We start from the raw sequence: 25,914 nt of genomic DNA, 5'->3' as shown, positions 1-25,914 counted from the left end.
TGCACATACTTTCAAACATGTGACACATACCCTGTTTATCAACGTACACTATCCTGTCTGCAACGTTTGGCAACAATCATGCTTCCTTGCTTCACCAAATCCACATTAGCCACAAAGCAAACCTGAATCTGCAACCTTTCCCATGTTTCTAACCCAAATTATTTTTCCATCTCCCCTGGTAATTTCTCAACATCACCAATTTCTCTTTCTCTGTATCTTGTCTTGTTTCCCCAGTGCTTTCTTTGACCAAGTTTCCACAGATTTCTCTTTCTCTGTATCTTGTCTTGTTTCCTCAGTGCTTTCTTTGACCAAGTTTCCAAGTTTGTTAAAAACTTGATTAAATTCCAAATAATAAAAAGAAGGGTAAAGACAAATGAAAACAATAAAGATTAAAAATTACAAAAACATACAAACACAGAATTACACACATAAGAAACCAGGAGAGAAAGAAGAACTACAAGGAGTAAAGGAAAGAGAACATAGATGGAAGAAAAACAATAGGACAAAGGGAAAATTTTGTTTTTGTGTTTAAAGCTCCTTTGAATTTATCTAAATGTAGCTAAACCATAAGATTAGGAGAGTTAATCCAGTCCAAGCATGACTGTGTAAAGCCTGAACCAATTCAGAACTAATTAGCATACCTTATTTTATTTATTTTATGCAAAATACATTGCAATCCCTAAAACCATAAACTAAGAACAATGTGCTTGGCTCCTATTCCTCTTCAAACTTCAAAATGTGCACAGTGCTATAACTTTTGGCAATAATCCTATTCTTAGGATTTTTTTATATTCAGGCGATAGTGTTTGTTTTTCCTGTCACATCAAAATCTAATCTAAATAAAAATATACATTACGGTGCACAGTACTTCTTATAACCAACGCAGAAAGGTCTGCCACCTTAAATTTGTGCTAGCAAAAGTCACACACCCACAGCTTTATAAAAGAATTCTAATGTCTCCTAAAGCCAAAAGATATCCTAAAACTTTTAATTCATAAATTGTTTATGTAGATCGGAAAACTAGTTCTTGGCTCCTACAACCACAGGTCTATCTAGCTAAGTTATCACACAGAGTGTTGGGTTTTGTTTATTTTTATTATTAGTATTCAAACTCAGTTAACATTATTCTCCATAATTACCCAAGCAGTGTTTGCTAATAATTCCCTGTTCCTTTCTGCTAAGCACAACACAAACAAAAAATTGACAATCTCCTTTCAAATATGCAAAATGGGTCCTAAGCACTAGTAAAAAATTATTGAATTCCAAAGCAAACACTTTCTTCCTTGCTTTAGGAAATTCTGTTCGTATTAGCTCAACTACTAAAGCTCTCTTTCTTCTTGAGTCTTATCTATTTCAGCTTACTGTGCCCCCTTCCTATTCTGAATTTGAGAAAGTTTAATAAGTTTCAACTCTAGTCAGAAGTGCTGTATAGATTCCAACTTTTAACATCTAAACGAGGAAGTGTTTTCTCCCCCCCTGACTCTCGCAGAGGAGAATCTGTTCAGCTCCTCCCATCTCTGTTTAAGGCACCGTCTCAAATTTTCTCCTAACATCCCCTCTCCCCCGAGGGTTTTACAGGGAGGAGATAAATAGTTTAAGGGGGTCTCATGGGCAGATTATTACCTCTTTCAAATCCCCTTTGGTTTTTTTCAACAGAAAACATTTCTAGTTTCCTTAGTGCTGCTTGCAATTCTCCTATTAATGTAAAATTTGACATAGCCAATTTTTCCTTCACTCTAAACTTTGACCAGAAGCTAGGTGGAGTCTCAATACTTATCATTTGCTTCTTATCTTTTCTCTTAATACCGGACACACTGTCATTATCACTGCAGGATCCTCTCTAAGGGCTTTTCCAGAGGATTGCTGTCTGGGGAGGTCTCTCACTTCTGCTTTACTCCCCATTCTGGCCCCTTGAGCCACCCCACATTCAACAGAAATCTTTTGCTTCATCCATCTCTGGCCACACCCTTCGCAGGACAATGGAAACGCAAATAAGGACTCCCTCTCGCTTCGTGTCCCTTGCACGTCTCACACACACACAATTGCAGGGTGCTCACAGAAGAAACTCAAGCGAGATCTTGACTCAACCATATTCTTTCCCCTAATATAGATATATACAGTATATGTACAAATGTACAATGTCTACTTTCTTTCTCTATTACAAAACACAGTGTGGTAATACACAAATCTTACTTACCTGACCTTATAAACAAGACACCGTAATAGACAATGCAATAGAAAGAAAAAGCACATGCAAGAAAGTTTCCCCAGAACAGCAGAACAGGCGAGTCTGTACAGATTTGAATTAGTTAGATCAGTCCTTCCCAAAAGGACAGGTAATCTGTGGGGTTGCCAAAACCACCACTATGGACTTCCCAAAAGCCCAATAATCAAATAAGGGTGTGGAAGAGGGCAGAGATCAGTGACTACTAGAAAACAGATACTCACTAGAGTCCAGGCACCAATCTCCACTCCTGGGCGAGCCCCCAGCTGAAACGACTAGGTCCCAATTTGTATTAGCCTCGTTCTGCTGTCCTCACTACAGATGCATCTGGGGACACCTCTTTAGAAAGAAAACACACACACACACACACAAACGCACATGCAAATATGCAAAGAGATGTCTCTTTTATTTAATGTACCGCATACATATATATAGCATTTCACATGGGTCATTTTTCTCAGCATATGACTGTAGGAACGACCATATATGGTAACAGGATACATAAAAGCAACTAGAAAAAGAAAGCAAATATAAAGGGGGGGTTGGGAAGTTTCCATAAATATGGCATATAATACTGTCTTGTCTGAGGTCTAGCAATGCTTCTTATCTAAGTCCTGACGCACAGCACAGGATGTGCACAAGATGTGGGGGGTAACCTTGGCGAAACTAATCAGCTATAGAACAGAAAAAGAAAAGACCTTGTGGCCTCTTGACAAACAAGAACTGTTTCAGCAGTTTTTTTTATATGTTACACAAGCAGGAATAGAATAGACTTACAAGAAGTATATGCCCCTTCAATCCCCTTCCATCCACTGTTTGCCCTCTTTCTCTGCCCCTTCCATTTCTCTGTCTGCTCTCTCTCCGTTCCATATGGTATGTTCCCTCTTTCTATGCTCCTTCCATAAACTGTCTATCCTGTGCCCCTTCTCTCCTTTGTATATGATTCATTTCAGCTTCACCCCCCTTTCCATTTTTCTGTCTCCACCCCTCCCCTATGCTCTGGCATCTTTTTCTTCTCCTTTCCTTCCTTCCTAACCACTCCATGCTTTGGTCAGGCATTTCTATCTCCTTCCCTTCCCCCCTCCCATGCCCTGGTACCTCCTCTCTGGCACCTCTTCTCCCTCTGGTTTGGCATTTGTCTCCTTAGTTTCCCTTCCCCCCCCCATGCTCTGGCATCTCTCCTCTCCTTCCAACTCCCCCCCCCCTCCATTATCTGGCATCCCCTCTCATTCCTTTCTCTCCTTCTTTCCTTTCCCCAGGCCTGGCATCTGTCTCCTTCCCTCGCCTCCCATGGACTTGGCATAGTAGATGACAGCAGATAAAGTCCCAAATGGTGCATCCACTCTGCCCAACCTGATTCAATTTAAACTTTTTTATTTTTTTCTTAGCTATTTCTGGGCAAGAATCCAAAGCTCTACCCGGTACTGTGCTTGGGTTCCAACTGCGGAAATCTCTGTTAAAACCTACTCCAGCCCATCAACGCCCTCCCCAGCCCATCCCCCACCAAACGGCCATACACAGACACAGACCGTGCAAGTCTTCCCAGTACAGACCTTAGTTCAATATTTAATATTTTCTGATTCTAGATCCTCTGTGTTCATCCCACGCTTCTTTGAACTCAGTCATAGTTTTACTCTCCACCACCTCTCTCGAGAGCATTCCAGGCATCCACCACCCTCTCCGTAAAGTAGAATTTCCTAACATTGCCTTTGAATCTACCACCCCTCAACCTCAAATTATGTCCTCTGGTTTTACCATTTTCCTTTCTCTGGAAAAGATTTTGTTCTATGTTATGTTTAAATGATTTTTATTATTCCAGCAGTAAGAAGCAAATACAAACAGTAGTACCATTCAGGAAATAACATTTTCAACAATATAATCAGTTCCCCTCCAATCCCCCCCTCCCCTCCCCTCCCCAAGAATCCATGGCCAGTCCAACAGCTGAGAGTGGGAATAAAATCTTAAAGATTCAAAAGTCTACTGCGAGCACGCGGTGTGAGGTCCTGCCAGAAGTGCTCCCACACCTGAAAAAATTTGCGACCCGGGCCAAGAGTCAAGTCTCCAACCATGCGTCTCTCCAGTGTTGCGTGCACTATCATTAGGGATCTCCATTGTGCATATGACGGGGGATCACGGGAGAGTCAGTTGGTGAGGATGGCTTTTTTTCCCATCCAAAGGGCTCTGGAGATAAATGCTGACATTCCCCTGGGTTTGGGCGAGGCTATATTATAAAATCCAAATAACGCCCTCGGTTGCGGAAGCCATCGCCGTCCCCAAAGCGATGTGGTATATAGGCCCAGATGTCTCCAAAACTGTTGGATTGCAGGGCAGACCCAAAACATGTGACTCAAAGATGCATGAGCCTGATTGCATTTCGGGCAAGAATGTGACGCAGTAATCCCCATCCGGGCTGCACGTTCCGGTGGAATGTAAAGTCTAAGAACAATTTTCAATTGCATTTCCCAGTGAGTAATGTTGGGTGATACCTTCTGAATGTTCTTCAGGACCCGTTGCAACTGGCAATGCAAGTCCTCAGCCCACGCCGTTGCTAATATATCCAGATTCGTACTTGGTTGGCAATCCCGGATCCCCACAATATGAAATCATAGAGGAATCCTCTTTTGTGCTGAAAGGCTGAAGAGTTCCAAAAGCGCCTCCCTGCAGACTTCAGTAAGGGCAGCCACTGGGAGGGACTGAACATAGTTACGGATCTGGTAATAGGCGAAGAGATCATTAGCCTGTAGGTCAAAAGTCCGTTGCAGCTCGGCAAATGTGACTAGGCTCCCCTCCTCCGAAAACAGGTGAAAAGATATTGTAGACCTTGTGCTTGCTACCTAAGAAAGGTGACATTTTGCATGCCCGGCTGGAAAGCTCCATTGCCCTGTATAGGCAAATATAAAGACACCCTAGAAGACAATTTGGCTGTTTTACAGACCCATCTCCATGTCCTTCTGGCCGGCGTAAAAATGGGGTAGTGAGACACCAAAGGACGCATCCTCGGATCCGCCACATGTAGAAAATAGCTCACAAGGAATGCAGCCAGCAAAGATAACTCCAGTGGTGTAGCAGAAAAATCAGATGTTCCTCTAAACCAATCATTAATATGTCTCATCTGACAAGCCATAGCATACCAACGTACATTTAATAAACCATAGCCCCCCCTATCCCTGGGAAGACACATCCGTAGCAAGGGCATACGTGGTCGCTTACCACCCCATAGAAAACGCTGTAGCTCTTTTGTTAAACGAATGTTATGGGCATGGGACAGCAGCAGAGGTAAAACCTGAAAGCGATATAACCATTTGGGAAAGAGCACCATATTAAAAAGGGCTACCCAGCCCGCCACCGATAAGGGAAAAGTGGACCAATTCTGTAGATGTTGTGAGGTGTCTTGAAGCAATGGGGTGATATTGCTGGTGTACAGGGTCGTAAGGTCTCGGGGGATCTGTACCCCCAAATAGCGAATTGAAGTCTGAGCCCACGTAAATGGGAAGTGACCGCTCCATTTCTGTTGTAGTGTCATGGGGCTAGCTAGGGCCATAGATTTCTGGTAGTTCAACGTAAATCCCGAATAAAATTTGAATTTGTCAAGCGCTTGCAATAAATATCGAACAGATTGAGTGGGGTCAGTTAGCAAAAATAATAGGTCATCTGCAAAGGCCAACACTTTGAGTGAATGAATCCCGAAGTCCACACCCACTATGTCGGGGTCCTGAGACACTGTGCGAAGAAAGGGTTCGAGGTACAATAGAAATAAGAGGGGTGACAGGGGAAGCCCTGTCGAGTTCCCCTCTCAATAGGTATTGGGTCAGTAATAATGTCATTGACAAGTAGTTTTGCTGTTGGAGTGGAATATAAAGTGCGTAATGCCGAGGCGAACCAGCAAGATATCCCCATATAATTTAACACTTCAAAGAGGTACGTCCAATCGACCTGGTCGAACGCCTGTGCCACATCCAAGCTGAGTAGGAGCATAGGAGTGTGATGGAGTTGCGTGTGCGCTAAGGCTATCAATGCTTTACGTACGTTATGTACTGCTTGTCTACCCTGTACAAAGCCGACTTGTGTGGATGCAATCACATCGGGGAGAAGGGTCGCTAATCTATCAGCTAAGATTTTGGACAGAATTTTGATGTCTACATTCAGCAAAGAAATTGGGCGATAGGACTCGGAAGCAGAACTTTGCCAGGCTTCAATATCAACGTGATTAAAGCCTCATTCGCTTCTCCAGGGAAATGTTCATCCTGGATTACCTGGGAGTAATAGTCCCTCAAAAAAGGACTAAGCTGCCCTGAGAGCAGTTTTATAAAATTCTGCCGTAAAGCCATCCGGCCCTGGAGCCGAAAAGTTTCGTTGATTGTGGATAGCTTTATGTAGTTCTTTAGGGGTGATGGGTGCATTAAGAAACCTAACATCCGAGTCAGAGAGCGGCTGTAAACCGGAATCCGTGAAATAGTCCTTAATAAGGGGTTCAGCTCCCGAGTCCCGGCGCCCATATATCTTCCCGAAGTGGGACTGAAAAAGTTGTTCAATGTGTTTAGTAGTGTGGTGAAATTGGCCCGTACTATCCTTCAATCCCAGAACATAACGGTGATCCCGCACCTGGGAAGTCAAGTGGGCTAATAACTTCCCTGCCCGATTTCCATAGCGATGGTAGCGAAATTTTTGATACAAGAGCATTTTCACCATGCGCTCATGTATATAGGAGTTGAGGGTCGTTTCCACGGAAGCTAAGCGTTCCCTAGCGTGGCGGGTCGGGAACAGGGTATACTGACGCTTAGCGCTTGCTAGTTCTTTTTCCGACCGCAGTATTCCCCGGGACATTCGGCGATTATGCGCTGTTACATAAGCTATACAATCTCCTCTGAGCACCACCTTAGCCGTGCTCCAAAACAGTGTCGGATCATTGCTATGCTGACCATTAAAGTCTAGGAATTCACCCCATTTAGTCGTTAGGTATGATTTGAAATGGTCGTCAGAAAATAGATAACTAGGGAAGCACCAACGTACAGGTCCGCGTAAACTGAAGCCCACATTCACATCTAGCCAGATCATCGCGTGATCTGAAATCACCGCCGGGCCTATTACCGCTGCATCTACATTTAGAAATGCTCTGCGCGTGGTAAGAATGTAATCTATCCTAGATTGTGTGTTATGTGCTCTGGAGCGGTGTGTGTAATCCCGTTCAGTGGTATGGAGAATTCTCCACCAGATCTATAGTGTGGCAAAGATAGGGCAGGCCTCTGGTATGAGATATACTCGCACCAGGTCCCGGCTGAGAACGATCACAAGTCGGGTCAAACACCTGATTGAAATCCCCTGCAATGTATACCGGATCAGAACCCGCCCAAGAAGCATGGCAGTGAGACCCTCAAAGAAAGAATGATCGTAGGTATTAGGTGCATATACATTCATCAAGTAAAAGGAATATGTGCCTACTGACAACTGCAGCAAGAGGTAGCGGCCCTGTGGGTCCAAGGCTACTACTTTCGCAGTGTAAGGCAATGTCTTACTAATCAGTATCGCCACCCCTGCCCGCTTATGAGTTGAAGATGCTGCATGCACTGCGGCTACCCAGGACCTCCTCAATTTCTGATGTTCCAAGTCTGTAAGTCGGGTTTCTTGCAGACAGGCTATGTCGACCTTATGTCGTTTGAGCTGTGTTAAAATTTTTGTTCGTTTTATGGGAGAGGTAATGCCCGAAGCATTCCAGGATACTATTTTCAAAGTGTTAGCCAGCAGGTACAAAAGGGGCTAGTACAAACATATAAAATGCTAAGTGCGGAAAAAATCCACCCCGGGTTCCCAGCCATACCCAGGGCAGCCACATGACGCTCAGGACCTGCCCGAGCAGCACCAGTACCATAGTAAATGTCAGGTGCAGGAGTCTCGCAGCAGGGTCTGCTCCCACCCTTCCCAATAATCGAAAGAATACCAGCAGCAACCACGTAGGCCAAGGACTCCCCCCGCTAGAACCCCAACCCCCCCTCCCTTCCCAACCTTCTCCCCAATTGCATGGTTGTGGCCACAGCCTCAGGTTCGTCCTAGGCGGTCCCAAAGGTGTGAAAGATCACAAAACAATTGACTATTCGTTTCAAGTCCAGTTACTCTTGATTTTTTCCCATCCCATTGTTCTTTCCTTTGCTGTATCTTTTCTTAATAAATATTTTAGTACTCCCCCCCTTTTTTCCTATTGTGTCCTTGTGGATTAATAACAAAAAAAACAAAACAAAAAAAACCCCCGAAGTATGTTAAGATTGTTAGTCTCTGTGTACTTTTGTTAATATTTTAATTATTATTGTACAACGCTTAGTATTTTGGATAGGCATTTAATCAAATAATCAAATAAACTTGAAACTTGAAACAATGCCACTCCGGGCCCCGAGTTCCCATACATTAAATACAATAGTCATAAGAGCAGTCTGCAGAGCAAATGAACGTTAGGATTAGCTCAAATATACAGTATATCAATTTCTGAACTAGAACAGGAAAAAACACAAAATTGTAAACAAACTTAAACCAGAATAGCAAGTAACAGCCACATTATCTGAGATCCAGGCTTCCCCCAAACCAGGAGATCTCGGTGCATCCACAATGTCACAGGCACACAGGAGCATGTGACAAACAAGGAAGCACACCATGTGCTCTTTCATGTAAGGTCCGACTGGGGCAACACCTGAGTGTTCACATAAAGGGCCGCCTCAACCGCGGCCTCAAATATCTGCCAGCGTCCCTGATGGTAAATTTTCAAAGTGGCTGGATATAAAAAGAGAAAGCATATTTTTTTTTCAGCCAAAGAGGAGCAAAGTGGGTAGAATTGCTTCCTGCGCTCCGTTAGGGCCACAGAATAGTCCTGGAAAATGCGCACCTCAGACTCCTCAAATGCTAAAGTCTCCCGAAGTTGTTTATATTTGCACAAGATTTCCACTTTATGATTATAGTTTAAATGTTTGGCTATTACCATGCGAGGCCTCGCCTCTCTTGCTTGTTCTCGGCCTAGCCGGTGTGCTCTCTCCAGTCGAATAGGCCCCAGGCCCTCCTTCAAGGGAAAGGAACTGGTCAGCCAGGCCTCCAGCACTTGCAGGATCTTAGGACTGGGTACTGTTTCCGGAATCCCCAAAAAACGTAAGTTAGATCTTCTGGATCTATTTTCAAGATCATCCAGTCTTTCTGCTTGTTTTTGAGTCAGAGCCTGCAGTTCCTGTAACGTGGTGTCATGTGCCTGCTGTGTATCCTCGACGCTGGAAACCCGAGTCTCCAGCGCTGTGGTGCGGCTAGTAGTCTCCATAAGTAGATTTTCAAGCTTTTGGAGCTGTTCAGAAAGTTTTTCTATGCTGGGCTGCATTGCCACTGTTACTGCTTGAGTAAGGGCCGTCAGTGCCTCCGGCGCTATTTGCTGAATCGTGGCTGTGGAGGTGACTGGCGCCATTTTGTCAGCGCCATGCTGCGGGCGGTCACGATCCTTTTTTTGAGTGCGGGTGGACATCGGCGACGCAGGAGAGGACAGAAATCTGTCCATATATTGTGCACAGCAAGCGTTGCAAAGCGCTGTCTCCCGGCTCACCTCCAAAGGCTAGTAACAGGGCGCTTCAGGACTCGGGGCCCGGGAGCTCAGGCAGCCTGCTTCTGCTTTGGCTCAGTGCATCACGTGATCTCTTTTTCTATGTTAATTCCCTTCAAGTATTTGAACGTCTGAATCATATCTCCCCTGTCCCTCCTTTCCTCTAGGGTATACATATTCAGGGCTTCCAGTCTCTCCTCATACGTCTTTTGACGCAAGCCTCGTATCATTTTCGTCGCCCTCCTCTGGACCGCTTCAAGTCTTCTTATGTCCTTCGCCAGATACGGTCTCCAAAACTGAACACAATACTCCAAGTGGGGCCTTACCAATGACCTGTACAGGGGCATCAACAACTTCTGCTGGCTACGCCTCTCTTTATACAGTCCAGCATCCTTCTGGCAGCAGCCACTGCCTTGTCGCACTGTTTTTTCGCCTTTTGATCTTCAGACACTATCACCCTAAGGTCCCTCTCCCCGTCCGTGCATATCAGCTTCTCACCTCCCAGCATATACGGTTCCTTCCGATTATTAATTCCCAAATGCATTACTCTGCATTTATTTGCATTGAATTTTAGTTGCCAGATCCTTTTTCATATTTTCCACTCCTTCTTCAGTGTCTACTCTGTTACAAATCTTGGTATCATCTGCAAAAAGGCACACTTTTCCTTCTAACCCTTCTCTCATTCCTCTCCCTTTTCCTTCTCCCTCCTTCCCTCTCTCTCCCCAATTGAGTGCAGCAGCAGCAGCAGCATTTCTCTTCCCCCCCTTCCCTTCCCTGTGCAGAAGCAGCATTTCTCCCCCCTCACACACCCATCAGAAGCACAGCATTCACCCCCAAATTACCCCTCCTGGCCAAGTGAAGCATTTGCTTAATGCTGCTGATCCCTTATCCGTTCTCCAGCAGAGTCATGCAGAGCACTGGGTTGTTGGCCTTGTCCATGGAGCAGCGCTGTAGGTTCCACGTGGCCACGCGCAGCAAGGGTCGGCACTTGTGCACGCCTTGGAAGGGCTCTATTGGTGTACGTGCCACTTGCAGCTGCCCCGGCCCGGCTCACCCCCGGCAGGGTCATCAGCTCCTTCTCAGTGGCCGCGTTGATATTCGGTCAGTCTGGGCTCACCAGGATCTGTCTGAAGTTGCAGGCGGTGCTGAACTTGCGGCTCTTGGAGCAAAAGCCCTGCTTGCAGCGTTTGCTCAAAGCTGCAGGCAGCGTCTTCTATGTGCCTCCTGCTGCTGATCTGGAAGCGTTCCCTCTGAAGTCGCAACGTCAGAGGGAACACTTACGGGCCAGCCGCAAGAGGCAGCTAGGATCCGCTGCTCGCGGCTTTGAGCAAATGCTGCAGCAAGACGAAGGAGGGAGCCAGCAGAGGAAAACACCGCATTTTGAGCGGGGCCGCACAGAATACTTCACGGGGCATCCCTGATCTGGCCCACATTATCTAGTCACAAGTACCTAACCTATAGCAGATCACATTTAGTAATTAAAGAAAAAACGCAAAAAAAAACACTTTTTTAACTACTTGGCAGGCAGAAAATGGCATAAATCTTTACTTGTCAACAATAATCCTCCCTATCAAGAAAAAACCAAAATGAAACTAAGATACTATCTGCACAGATTTATCTTTTAGAAAACCTTTCAACTGGACTGGGTCTGAGAAGACGCATTTATTACTTGCATATGAGATAAGGCATTTGCAATTGCATACATTTTGAGGGGTGGTAGATTCAAGAGCCTGTGGCAGTTTGCAGCGCGTGCGGCGCTTTCCTCAACTTTCTCCAGGCTGCCTCCTCTTCCATCTCTGACGCCGGCTGACTTCCTGCTGCTGCCGGGATGCCTCTTCTTCTCACTCCTGGACCAGCAGCGGCAGCAGCCATGGTCTCCTCAAGCAGCCGCGGAACATTTACTAGACTGGCCCACTTCAATATTGTGAGTCGGGCTGGCCTAGCAAAAGGGTCGAAGCTGCACAGCCTAACAGATGCTGGACAGGGGGAGCAGGTAAGGAAAAATATTTACTACAAGGCTACTGCTGCACAGGGCGAGCAGGAAGGTTGCTGCTGGACAGGGGGGAGGTAAAAGGAAGGGAGAAGGGCTGCTGCTGGACAGGGGGAGTAGGGAAGGGGTGCTGCTGGATGGAGGGAGGTAAAAGGAAGGGAGAAAGGCTACTGCTGGACAGGGGGAGCAGGGAAGGGGTGCTGCTGGACAGTGGGGAGGTAAAAGGAAGGAAGAAGGGCTGCTGCTGGACAGGAGGAGCAGGGAAGGGGTGCTGCTGGTCAGGGGGGAGGTAATAGGAAGGTAGAAGGGCTACTGCAGTACAGGGGGAGCAGGCAAGGAATGGTGGTGGACAGCCGAGGAGAGAGACAGATAGAAAGAAAGACAGACAGCAGCCAAGGAGAGAGACAGAAAGAAAGACAGACACATCTATTCTAGCACCCGTTATTGGGTGGTGTTTTTTTTTTTTTTTTTTTTAAACCTTTATTGATTTTTAAACTTTGATAGTGCGATACAAATGATAAACCATACAAACTACATGGAAACACAGTATTAACTATACAATTAATACATTAAACAATCATTTTCTCCCCTTCTTATCTTAATTATTAAAGCAATAATACATATATGATTTCACTATTAAACTGAAATAATTTAACTCCTTAAAATACGTTTCCCCCACCCCACCCCTCTCTGGATGTACAAGGACTCTAATGAAAAAAGAAAGAAAGAAAGAAACATAACCCTAATTATAATGCAATAAAATTAGGCAATGGACTCCATACATCGTTATTGTAACGGGCTTAAAGACTAGTATGTATATAAAAGATTTAAATAAATAGGAAGGAAGGGGCTATATTGCCTATGATTTAAACAGGGGCGAGTGAATGGTTTACGTTTGAAATCCAGTTGGGTTAATTGCTTCATATTCTGAGGCTTTTTACCCCTTTAGATTCACATACTGTATATAATTGAATAAGATTTAGATTGGCAGTAATTGAATAAATTAGCTATCTCAGCAGGACATAATTCCACAGTGGGTGTTTTTTCTATTATTTGAGCTTTCATATTACAAATGTGTTAAATAGTACAACATATATTTGGCATAAAAGCAGCCTTTCCTCTGAGCTGCATGGGAGTCTCCTGCTTGCATTCCTGCCAGTGGAAGTAGTAATTCAATATCATGTTTTTGATCACAGGGGTAAGCAGGTGCTCTGGAAATTCTGTAGAATATGTATTTTCAAGATTGAAACAAACAAAGCAAGAGATGAAGGTCTGCAAGCAAACACAAGAAATAGAGCATGAAGCAGACCAACCAGTAGACTGTGGTTTATTAAATTCAATCACCCCATGTGGCCACATTTCATCCTAAGGCTGTGTCACGGGTTAGAGCTAATAGGATACTTCAGAGCCAGCACACACTTTCCCCTAAAAACAGATTCTTTCCAAAATAAACACAGTCAAGCAATCCTTCCACAGAGTGGCAGCATTTCTCATCATTGTTCCTATTTGGTGGCCATGCCAGGTGATTGAGTTTAATAAATTAGTCTTCTATACTGATTATTCAAGATTGATAACATAATAATGATAATAATATAGGATTTCTGCATAACTTAGAAGGAACATTTGAGTGTGTCTCTTTTTTTTTAAGTTAACTTTTGTAATGGCCATTCCAGAACCTGGAAATACAAATAAATTAGGGAAGTAATTGTACGTTGAATTAAAACTAAATTGAATTCTTATAAAAGATTAAAAACACAGTTTTTTGTTCCATTGTTTATTCTCTTTAACAGTCAGACTTTCGTGAGAAGGATACATTTTATATCTTCAACCATGTTGATATCAAAATACATTATCATGTGGTGGAAAATGAAGACCTAGGAGCAAGACTTGTAGCTGCAAAACTAGATCCAAAAAGGTAAGATTTCTTTAAACTTTTTATTTTGCTTTTGCATGGACAAAAAAAATTGTGGAAATCTGTGAAATCACAGTTTTAAACTGGAAAATGCCCATGTATCTTCAGTGCAGTAGTGAGTCAGCGTGTCTGTTCATGTTGATGAATTGTGTTCAGTAATATTTATCCATGATGATAAAAATCAATAAAATGAATTTTTTTCCATCACAGTAAAGGAAATTCATTTTAAGCCTTAATACACAAATTACATTATATTACATTAGTGATTTCTATTCCACCATTACCTTGTGGTTCAAGACGGATTACAAAAGAAGATATCTGGCAATTTCCAGAGGAGATAAAGAGTAGAGCAGGTTGCTTCAGGGAATTGAGAAGGTTCTAGCGGTATTAGTTCGTTTTCAGGGATTTCTTGAAAATCCCTGAAACGTTTCTGAACATTTTGTAGTCTGGGGTCGTTATCAGTAGATTGGAGATTTAGTTGTCTAGTTTTGCTGCTTGTGTGGCTAGGAGGCAATAATACAGTTTTTGCCGTTTAACTTCTTTGATTGGAGGGTGCGTGAATGGAGTGTGGGTTTTCCTATATCTAGTTGAAGTAGTTTGGATAAGGCAGTTGTTTAGGTAGGTTGGGCTGTCACCATTTATAGTTTTAAATAGTAGACAGTAGAATTTGAACAGTATTCTTGCCTGAATTGGAAGCCAGTGTGTCACATAACAGCAACCAACATGGATGTGTGAGTTAATTTCTCTTCCCAAAACTTACTCAAATTAAGACCGTTTCAGCCATTCTTTCACTCTCTTAGCATCTTAATGGATGCAAATATATATTTTTCTCACCATGAACACCAGATCTGGCAAAAATGAAGGATCATTTTCTGGAAACTCGGCATCAAAAAGATCCAAACCAGAACCGTCAATCTTGGAGAATGTTACGCAGGCCTCCTCTTCCTCCCAACAAGCCCAGAATATACGTCTGATTCAATTGCTGAAGATATTAAATCTCTCAAAGATCTTATGCAGCAAAATCCTAAGAAACAGCTGAAATTAAAACAGACATAAATGCAATAACAATCCAGTTCTCACAATTAAATGCACAATTGGAATTCCTTGAAGAGCTCATGACTGTGCAGAATGAACATGTGGCCTCACAAAAATCTCTTAATAAAATCAAAATACTCCAGATTGAAATAGAAGATTTGGCATACAATTTAAACATTGTAACATAGTAAATGACGGCAGATAAAGACCTGAATGGTCCATGCAGTCTTCCCATTGGTTATTCTCATTAAAAAGACATGATTAAATTAACTTGTCTCTTCTTTGATATTTCTGGGCCATAGACTAAAGTCCACCTGGTATTGTCCTAGGTTCCAACAGCTGAAGTTGCCATCTAAGCTCAATCCAGCCTATCTAACCATCCCATTGTTTGCAGGATATCTACCATAAAGTCTGGCCAGAAACGTCCTCATGTTCCAAGTTAATGGAGTTCCCATTGATGCCCTCCCCAGCCCATACTACACGGGAATTCCATCATAGATTTCCTCTCCACTACCTCCCTTGGGAGGGCATTCCAGTCATCCAACAGCTGAAGTTGCCATCTAAGCTCAATCCAGCCTATCTAACCATCCCATTGTTTGCAGGATATCTACCGTAAAGTCTGGCCAGAAACGTCCTCATGTTCCAAGTTAATGGAGTTCCCATTGATGCCCTCCCCAGCCCATCCTACACGGGAATTCCATCATAGATTTCCTCTCCACTACCTCCCTCGGGAGGGCATTCCAGTCATCCACCACTCTCTCCGTGAAAATAATTTCCTAACATTACTCCTAAGTCTTCCTCCCCGCAACCTCAAGTTATGCCCTCTAGTTTTACCATGTTCCCTTCTCTGGAAAAGATTTGGTTCCATATTAATACCTTTCAAGTATTTAAATGTCTGTATCATATCTCCCCTGTCCATTCTCTCCTCTAGAGTATACATGTTTAGGTCTTCCAGTCTCTTCTTTTACTTCTTTTGGTTCAAACACCTTACCATTTTCGTCACCTTCCTCTGGACTGCTTCAAGTCTTTTTATATCCTTTGCCCTAAGGTAAGTAAATCACTGAATACCTCTACATGGATAGGAAAAGGGGGCAATGTCTGAAAAGCAGTATATACTAATGCTCTAAGTATGGGAAACAAGATTCTGGATCTAGAAGCTGTGATGGAAAAAGATGAGTTGGATATAGTGGTGATCATGGAGATGTGATTCATAGTGAACCATGACTGGGATATAGTTATACCAGGCTATAATCTATTCAGGAAATACAGGGTAGGAAAAAAAGGAGGGGGAGTAGCGTTAAAGATCATATTAAAGCCACACAATTGCAGGATCTGCAGGGCAAGGAAGAGGCACTGTGGATCAATTTGGAAAGAGGGAATGCTGAATATTGGTGTGATATCCAGGCCTCCTTCACAGATGGAAGAAGTGGATAGAGATTTAATAGTAGACATTCAGAATATATCTAAAAAGGGGAAGTTTTACTACTAGATGATTTTAACATGCCGGATGTTGATTGGATTATCCCTATTGTGGGGTCTTCTAGAAGTAGGGAGATCCTGGATTCTCTAGAAGGAGAACTGTTCCAGCAGTTGTTAATGGAACCCACGCGGGAAGGGGTCACACTGGACTTAGTGCTTACAAAAGGGGAAAATGTTTCTGATGTTTAGTGGTTGATCATCTGGCATCCAGTGATCACTGCATGGTATGTTTAATATTAAAATGGATATAGAGAGGGCTCATTAAAAAAACTAATTTTGTTCAGATGAGGGATTATGTCAAGGAATTGTTGTCTGGAAAGAGTGGAAATGCAGTGGGCAAAACTGAAAGGAGTAATTGTAAGAGTGACAAACCTTTTTATGAGGCAAGTAAGTAAAAGTAAGAGGAAAAAAAGGCCGCTTTGGTTTTCAAAAGTAGTAGCTGAGAAGGTAAGAAATAAGAGGTTAGCTTTCATAAACTACAAAAGATCACAAAGAAGACAGGCAAAAATATCTGGAAAAGTTAAGAGAGGCTGGTCGTGTAGTCAAGAAAAAAAATTTCAAATGGAAGAAAAAATAACTGACATGGTATAACGGGGTGACAAGATATTTTTTTGATAGTGATAGGAAGAAGTGCAAAAGTGGCATTGTGAGGTTCAAAGGTGAAGGGGAGAAATATCTAGAAGCTGATAAAGAAAAGGCTGTATTGCTTAACAAATATTTCTGTTCTGTGTTCAAGGCCGAAGCGCCAGGAACGGGACCACAGAAGACAAACATAGGAGGAGGAGTGGTAGAACGTGATCGATTTATAGAGGGTTGTGTTCGTGAGGAGCTAGCTAAATTAAAGTAGACAGAGTGATGGGGCTGGATGGAGTACATCCGAGGGTGCTTAAGGAACTTGGGGAAGTTCTTGTAGCTCCGCTGACTGATTTTTTTTCAATGAGTCTCTAGAGTCAGGAGTGGTACCGGAGGACTGGATTAGGGCAGATGTGGTCACTCTCTACAAAAGTGGAAGTAAGGAAGACTTAGGGAATTAAAGTCCGGTAAGTCTGACTTCTGTGGTAAGCAAATTAATGGAAACACTTTTAAAACAGAGAATGGTGAAGTTTCTGGAATCCTGTGCATTACAGGACCAGAAGCAACATGGATTTACTAGTGGTAGGTCTTGTCAAACAAATCTGATCAATTTCTTTGACTGGGTGATCAGAGAATTGGATAGAGGGAGTACATTGGATGTGGTTTATTTAGATTTTAGCAAAGCTTTTGACAGTGTTCCATACAGACATCTAATAAATAAACTGAGTGCCCTCGGGCTGGGTCAAGAACTGGTTGAGTGGAAGGCGACAGAGGGTAGTGATCAATGGAAATCGCTCTGAGGAAAGGGATGTTACCAGTGGTGTGGCTCAAGTTTATGTTCTTGGGTCTATTCTTTTTAACATTTTTATACACGATATTGCTGCAGAGCTTTCGGGTAAGATTTGCCTCTTTGCGGATGATACCAAAATCTGCAATAGAGTAGACACCCAGGATGGTGTGAATAACATGAAGAAAGACCTGGCAAATCTTGAAGAATGGCCTGAAATTTTGCAGCTAAAATTTAATATTAAGAAATGCAAGGTCATGCATTTGGGTTTCAAAAACCCAAGGGAACGGTACAGTTTAGGGTGTGAAGAACTTATGTGCACAACAGAAGAGCGGGACTTGGGTGTGATTGTATGTGATGATCTTAAGGTGGCCAAACAGGTTGAAAAGGTGACGGTGAAAGCTAGAAGGATGCTAGGTTGCATAGAGAGAGGTATGGCCAGTAGGAAAAAAGAGGTTTTGATGCCTCTGTATAAATCTGGTGAGACTTCATTTAGAATATTGTGTACAGTTCTGGAGGCTGCACCTTCAAAAAGATATTAAAAAGGATGGAGTTGGTCCAGAGGAAGTCTACTAAAATGGTGCGTCGTCTTCATCATAAAGCGTATGGGGACGGACTTAAAGATCTTAATCTGTATACTTTGGAGGAAAGGTGGGAGAGAGAAGATACGATAGAGACATTTAAATACCTTAGTGATGTAAATGTGCATGAGTCCAGTCTTTCATTTGAAAGGAAGCTCTTGATTGAGATGGCATATGATGAAGTTAAGAGGTGATAGGCGCAGGAGTAATCTAAGGAAATACTTTTATACAGAAAGGGTGGTAGATGCGTGGAACAGTCTCCTGGTAGAGGTGGTGAAGACAGAGACTGGGTTTGATTTCAAGAAAGCCTGGGATAGGCATGTGGGATCTTTTTGATTGAGGAAGAGATAATGGTTACTGTGGATGGGCAGACTGGATGGGCCATTTGGCCTTTATCTGTCATCATGTTACTATGTTGAATGTAAAACTGAACACAATACTCAAGTGTGGCCTCACCAATGATCTATATAGGGGCATCAACACCTCCTTTCTTCTGCTGGTTATTTCTCTTTCTATATAACCTAGCATCCTGCCTACAGCCATCACCTTATCACACTATTTAGATGCCTTTAGATCCTCAGACACAATCACTGCAAGGTCACTCTTTCCATCTGTGCTTATTAGCCTCTCAACTCCCAGCATATATGGTTCCCTTGGATTTATACCCCCCAAATGCATCTCTCTGCACTAGCGAATGGCATGGTGGCAGTTACCCGCAGCTAGCCGTGGATAACCCGCCGAAACGGGGAGAAAAGTGCTCACTGCGGGCACGGGGACATGGCCATCCACCGCCCCGTGGAGCGGTGAATGGCCTTGTCCCCGAAGTTAGGGGAGGGAAGGCGCGCGATCACCAATCATGCACAGCCCCCTCCTTCTCTACGGCCAAATCTATCACCCTTCCTCCCTCTCCCTTACATTTGCGGCGCTTTGGAAAAGAAACTTACTGAAGAGGGAAGTGATGTCAACTGGAAGTATGGCAGCTTAATTTTTTGAGCTTCGTAGGGGCTGGAACATTGAATGTAGATAAAATTTCTTCCGAGGCTGATCGGGACGCTCAAGAGGGATAGCTTAATTGTGGAGTGCATGGCGAGCAAGAAGAAACTTGAAAAGTTCCAATTTAACACTACCGTGAGTGTAAAAATGAGATTGCACCTGAGCAGCTCACCAGGGGGAGAAGGGGGGGGAAATGGTGCAGCATTCTTTGGCGGTTGTGGCAGGCCCATCCACAGCATCTTCTACAGAGGGTGAGCTGATTGTAGCGGGACAAATGGAACAATGGTTTCGGGACTTAAAAGCTGAAATGGTGGGGGTGTGGTCGGATGTAAAAGCGGCGATTGCAGAGCTCCGGGCGAAGGTTGGTGAATTGGGGGGTCGAGTGGCGGCCTCCAAAGATAAGATTGAACACGTGGCGATTACAGTAATGGAGACTAACAAGGTGGCAGATTCAACAGAGGCCCAACTGGAAGAATTAACAGCATCAAGTTGGGGATTTGGAGAATCGATCACGTAGAAATAATCTACGCTTTAAGGTTATTCCTGAAACTGAACACTTCAAAGATGCCAGGCAGGTGGTGCAGGAGTTCTGTAGCCAGCTGCTGGGTGCCGTGCTGGGGTGGAACCTTCGTTCATATTTTTACATCGGGCTCATAGGAGCTTGGGACCAGCATGAGTGGTGGGCAACCAAGACATCATAGCCTGCTTTGGTGACTACCTTCTTAAAGAACAGACATCGCCTCTCACACCAGGCAGCATTATGGGGTAAAGATCTAGAACAATTGCTTACGTCTACTACTTATGGGGAATTTAGGAAACGCCTAAAAGCATATCTGTTCCTAAAGTACTTAGGAACAGATCATCCCACAATAACTGATCCCTAGAGTTGTTAATCACTAGTTTCTAACTTTGCTAATTCCACTCAACTTGTAGCATCTTTCTATCAATGTTAACCGGCAGAACATTGCTAAATCCATTCAAACTGTAACATCTTCTAATTAATGTAAACCGCATAGAACTTCACGGTCCTGCGGTATATAAACTGTTATATTATTACTATTATTCTGGCGGCGAGACATAACTCGACTTTTCTTTGGCAAGAAATCTCAGTCTGAGTTTATCAAGATTTGGCATCCGTTACGCTTTAAAAGAGGAGAGCGTTTAAGGAGGCTACTCAAGTACTGCGCTCTGAGGGCTACCGATACCGGTGGCTTTTCCCTTTTGGGATTTTGATGACTATCAACGGGAAGAATCGTAAGATGGATATGGTGGCAGAAGCATGGCTGGTGATGAAAGATCTGGGTTGTGGTGGGGTGCCTGTCCAGAATTTGCGGCGTTCTCTGGCAGCAGGAGGTGGGAAGGCCGGACAGTAGCACCCTGTCTCCAGTTTAGATACAGTATAGCCCATTGGGGCAGCTCGAACTGGATTCTTGTTATCAGAACTTCTATTGTTTTACTCCTTTGTTCTTTTTAGGATATTACTTTTTTTTGCAATTTAGGGGAATTTGGAGTGGTTGTGTGGTGGTGAGTGCGTTGGTCATGTGAGAAGGAGAAGAGTGAATGTGGGGTGGAGTATTAGGAGGAGGATTGGGTGGGAGGCATGAGTGATGGGTTGGGGTTGGCAATAACTTGTGTTGCAGTGACTTTGCTGATGTATAACTTCTTTGAGTTCTGTCATCTGTTGGGTTCGTAGGTTTGGTTTTTTGGGGGGAGGAGGGAGGCATTGGTATGGGTTTTTGGGTTGATAAAGATGGTTGTGTGATACTGATTTGGACACATTGGTATCCAGGACATGTTCTTTTTGAGGGTCTTGGGGTATTGGGTGTACATTGGGAAGGAGGCTGAGGAACGATAAGCCTCTTCGATTTTACTTCATTTTTCCTATACTGGTTGGTCCGAGCACATCTGGATCAGGTGCTTGGAGGGGGGAGGGGGCGGGGGAATGTGGGATGGATCAGTTTTCGGGGACAGCAGAGATTGGGGCGGGGGGGATCCTACAGAGGAAGCAGAGGTGCTTTTGGGTTCTTGGAATGTTAATGAGCTAAATAGTCTGGGGAAATGGAGTATGGTGTTTCGTGAGTTAAAACGCATGAGGTGGATATTTGTTTGTTGCAAGAGATGCATTTAAGATCAAGGGATGCGGCTTTGCTACAAAAGCCACAATTTGAAATGTATGGACACATCAAGGGGAAGGGTCCACTAAAAGATCCAGTGGACTGGCCATCTTGATAAGAAAGGGGCTGGGATTGCAAGTCGCTCAGGTGTACAGGGATAAGGTGGGGAGATATTTGCCTTTGAGGGGAACATTGCAGGGGAGCCCCATTTTGATAGTAAATGTTTATTCCAGGACAAGCAGGCAGCCTATTCTCACATATGGATGACGTCATCCATGGAGCCCGGATGCGGACAGCCTCGCAAGCAGATTTTGCTTGTAGAAACTTAGAAGTTTCAAGTCAGCTGCACCGTGCATGTGCTAGTGCCTTCCCGCCCAGTGCAGGGCGAGTCTCCTCAGTTCTCAGTTTTCTGCGGAACCGAGAAGTACGTCTTTGACTCTCTGCGTTTAACTTTGCTACTTTGTGCCTTCTCTCACCGCGGTTTGTGTTATTTTCTTCACGAATTGCTGTCTTCTTTTATTTCTAGTTTAAAAAAAAAAAATTTATTTTCTTCCGTTCGACTGGTGGGGCAAGCCGCTCGGCCGCAGCCCGGGAGCTTCAACTTCGCTACGGCTATTTTTCCTCCTATGTCCCGGCCAGCAATGGGCTTCAAGAAGTGTAACCAGTGCCAGCGAGCGATTTCTCTCACGGACCCACACCGTCGGTGCCACAACTGCCTTGGGCTGGGCCATCAACCGAAGCCGTGCGAGCACTGTGCTACTCTTCAACCTTGTGCCTGTAAACGTCGTCAGATTTTAGTAGAGAAGCTTTTCGGCATGGACTCTTCAGTCACTCCCTCGCCTTCGAAAGCGGCCTCGGTTCCACCTTCTACCGAGGATCCTCCTGCCTCCACGACTCCGACCTCGAGTCTCATCAAACCTTCCTCGTTTGTGGTGGCTCTTGCCTCGAGTACATCTGCTCTATCTTCCTCTGGATCCTCAGGTCAGATAGCTCAGCAGAAAGTTCCAGCAGTGGTCCTCAAGCTTGCTAAGACTTCCAAGTCGAAGCACATTTCCACTGCTTCTTTGGAACCTCCAGTCATAGCAGGTGGTCCGGTTTCAGACGCAGATCCATCCTTGCCGGCTTCCTTCCAGACCATGTTAGAGCAGCAATTTGTTCAGTTCCTAACCAAAATGGGACTGAAGCTAGCTACTCTAATCCAGCCTGGGCATTCTGCACACTCCCACGAGGTCGAGCCTCTTCCTATGCCTCGGGCTGAGTCTTCACACTCTATGCAGGGAGCAGAGTCTTTGCGAGTGTCTGGTCTGGCTTCTATGCACTCTAAGCAAGGAGTAGATTCTTTGCAAGTGCCTCGACAGGAATCCTCACACTCCATACAAGGAGAAGAATCTTTGGAAGTGCTTCGAGATTCCTCCACCAAGCCTCCTGAGCTTCGATCTACAACTTCTAGCCCTATCCATTCCATGGTGGCAACATCTGCTTCCATCTCCGGGGTGAAGTCTCCTCGATCCTCGAGACCTGCTTCGAGGCACCACTCTCGTTGTTGATTGTCACCACCTAGTCTCTGGCCGAGCGATTTTCCAACGCTAGGCAGTGACACACTTCCAACACCTGGCGTGAGGAATCTCGAGGCACTTCCAAAGATTCTGCTCCTTGTATGGAGTGTGAGGATTCCTGTCGAGGCACTTGCAAAGAATCTACTCCTTGCTTAGAGTGCATAGAAGCCAGACCAGACACTCGCAAAGACTCTGCTCCCTGCATAGAGTGTGAAGACTCAGCCCGATGCATAGGAAGAGGCTCGACCTCTTGGGAGTGTGCAGAATGCCCAGGCTGGATTAGAATAGCTAGCTTCGGTCCCATTTTGGTTAGGAACTGAACAAATTGCTGCTCTAATATGGTCTGGAAGGAAGCCGGCAAGGATGGATCTGCGTCTGAAACCGGACCACCTGCTACGGCTGGAGGTTCCAAAGAAGCAGTGGAAATGTGCTTCGACTTGGAAGTCTTAGCAAGCTTGAGGACTTTCTGCTGGAACTTTCTGCTGAGCTATCTGACCTGAGGATCCAGAGGAAGATAGAGCAGGTGTACTCGAGGCAAGAGCCGCCACAAACGAGGAAGGTTTGATGAGACTCGAGGTCGGAGTCGTCTAATCAATCCCTGCTTGTGATGTCCTCCTTGAAAAGATCACATCCTTCCAGAGTCTATGCTACCGTTCTCCTGGAAGGGAGGGGAAAACTATGGACAAGTTTGGACGTCGCCTTTACCAAAATGCTATGAAGTCCTCCAAAATCCTCAATTATAATTTTCATTTTGTCACTTATTTCAGGTTCCTCATTGATCTTCTTCCTAAATTTCTCAGCTATTTAGATACACAGAAGCACTTCGAATTTCAAGAAATCACAATGTCTTTTTGAAAGCAGTCTACATTCAAGGAGAGAAAAATTTTCTACGGACAAATTGAGCCATCTTCTACAACCTCATGAATGGACACTCAATTCATCGCCTCTACATCACATTTTTTCTCAGTGGGGAACCCCTCAAATTGATCTCTTTGCGTCTCCCCACAACAACAAGCTGCCTCACTTTTGCTCCAGGATCTACTCTCTTCACCGCCTGGAGGCAGATGCTTTTATCCTGGAATGGACGAACCAATTTCTGTATGCTTTTCCTACATTCCCTCTAATTCTCAAGACACTCGTCGAACTCAAACAAGAATATGCCACCATGATTCTGATAGCTTCTCGGTGGCCCAGACAACCTTGGTTCTCCCTTCTATTTCAACTCAGCAGCAGGGAGCTACTACTTTGCTTACACAGAGTCAGGGTTCTTTCTGAAGTGAAAGGCTGCTACTTTACCTCAGGCCCAATGTGACAATAGAAAAACCAAAAATAAAAAAATAACCAACAAGATTACATTGTATATTCCAAAGCAAATAACTTTTTATTCTAGTATTGCAGCATTTGTCAAATCAGAAATAAATCAGTTTGGACATATACAATGGAGAGAAAAAACCTCACACGAACAGTACCAGCATCTGTAAGCATGGCTCAGTTTCTCTAAAGAGACTGCCAGAGCATGGGGGTTTTATACAGAAAGTATCTCTTTCTAGTAAGACCTTCCCCTGGCTATTATGTACAACCCTATTGGATAATCCAAATGCCTATCTAACTCCCTCTCCTAGTCCACGCCTCCATTCTTCTCTGGGGGGCCCTGGACAGGCATAGTGTCTAGAACTTTCTTCTTCTTGAAATTTCCATTCTTCACACGAGTAAAGCAGGACCTCAGTGCATTAGCCTGGCATCATGTTATCAGTTCTTCCTGGATGGAGTGTCTCGCTGACTTACATTTTTGTTTCCTTTCAGCCCTGTTCATTGTCTGTCCAGCACTGGTAGTGGCCTTGGGAATACACACTCACATGCCACACATTAGCATCTCATGTCACCTTAATAAATGTTTTCAATAATTTTATAGTCTGTTTAATAGACAACTCAGATTACATCTTCTCCAATCTTCTTATGATGCCTTCGAGTTGTCCGCCAGGGCCACTGCTTGCTCTGTAGCGATGCGTCGCCTAGCCTGGCTTCGTACCATTGACATGGACCCTAATCTTCAGGATCGCGTGGCTAATATTTCTTGTGCAGGCAATGACCTTTTCGATGAATCTATCGAGGCAGCCACCAAGAAATTGTCTGTTTTCTCCAGACGGGATGGCCATTTTGGCCAGAGAGTATTACAAAATTTATTCTCCTAAGTTGCCAATGCTCCCACCATCCCATTCTGGTTAGCTTGGAGGTCACCCATATGTGAGAATAGGCTGCCTGCTTGTCTTGGGATAAAGCACAGTTACTTACCATAACAGTTGTTATTCAGGGACAGCAGGCAGCTATTCTCACAACCTACCCACCTCCCCTGGTTGGCTTCTCTGCTAGCTATCTGAACTGAGGAGACTCGCCCTGCACTGGGTGGGAAGACATTCGCGCAGGCATTCTCAACAGGTATACACTATATTGGATGGCATATGGATCCATAGGAATCAATGGGAAGGGTTGGTAAGAGCTGAAATAGAGCCTTTGCACATTTCTGATCATGGGTGTCTTGTTGGGGATTTTTTGCTCCAGGGAGTAGGCATTATTTCAGACTTCATCAAACAAACTAATGTTCTCCACCCAAATCAGACTGGATTCCTCCAACACCACTCAACTGAACTCTCTCTTATTGGGCTAACTACTAAAATTATCACTTAGACCATCATCAGTCTGTGTTACTTATCTCATTAGATCTCTCATTGGCTTTTGACACCATTGACCATAAAATTCTCCTATCACGATTACAAGATGTTAGCATTACAGACCAAGTCCTTGACTGGTTTTCTTTTTTCACAGATCGGATTTCTAAGGTTGTATTTAACTCAACCTCTTCAGACTCTTTCACAACAGATTACGGTGTACCTCAAGGTTCAGTTCTATCCCCTTTGCTTTTTAATATCTTCTTAGCTCCTCTACTAACTGTATGCCAATCTATTGGTTTCACAACATTTACCTATGCAGACGATGTCCAATTAGTACATCCAATAGAACTAAATAACCCGAATGAAATTATCATCATTAACGAAAAACTTGAAAAGATTAATTCTTGGCTCAATGCGCACATGCTGTCCTTGAATATAAA

At 44.1% G+C, this 25,914-nt stretch overlaps 1 protein-coding gene across 1 annotated transcript in view; it reads left to right on the top strand.

The window, feature by feature from the left end:
* Nucleotides 1-25,914, top strand: part of TM9SF2 (transmembrane 9 superfamily member 2) — a 496,116-nt gene that overhangs the window by 165,551 nt on the left and 304,651 nt on the right. The window contains exon 6 of the mRNA XM_033948899.1: nt 13,566-13,690. Within this exon, the coding sequence (XP_033804790.1) occupies nt 13,566-13,690 (125 nt within the window). The remainder of the gene's footprint in view (nt 1-13,565; nt 13,691-25,914) is intronic.

This window comes from Geotrypetes seraphini, chromosome 6, assembly GCF_902459505.1.
Source record: "Geotrypetes seraphini chromosome 6, aGeoSer1.1, whole genome shotgun sequence".
Classification (NCBI taxonomy): domain Eukaryota; kingdom Metazoa; phylum Chordata; class Amphibia; order Gymnophiona; family Dermophiidae; genus Geotrypetes; species Geotrypetes seraphini.
This window is presented reverse-complemented; position numbering and strand designations above follow the sequence as displayed.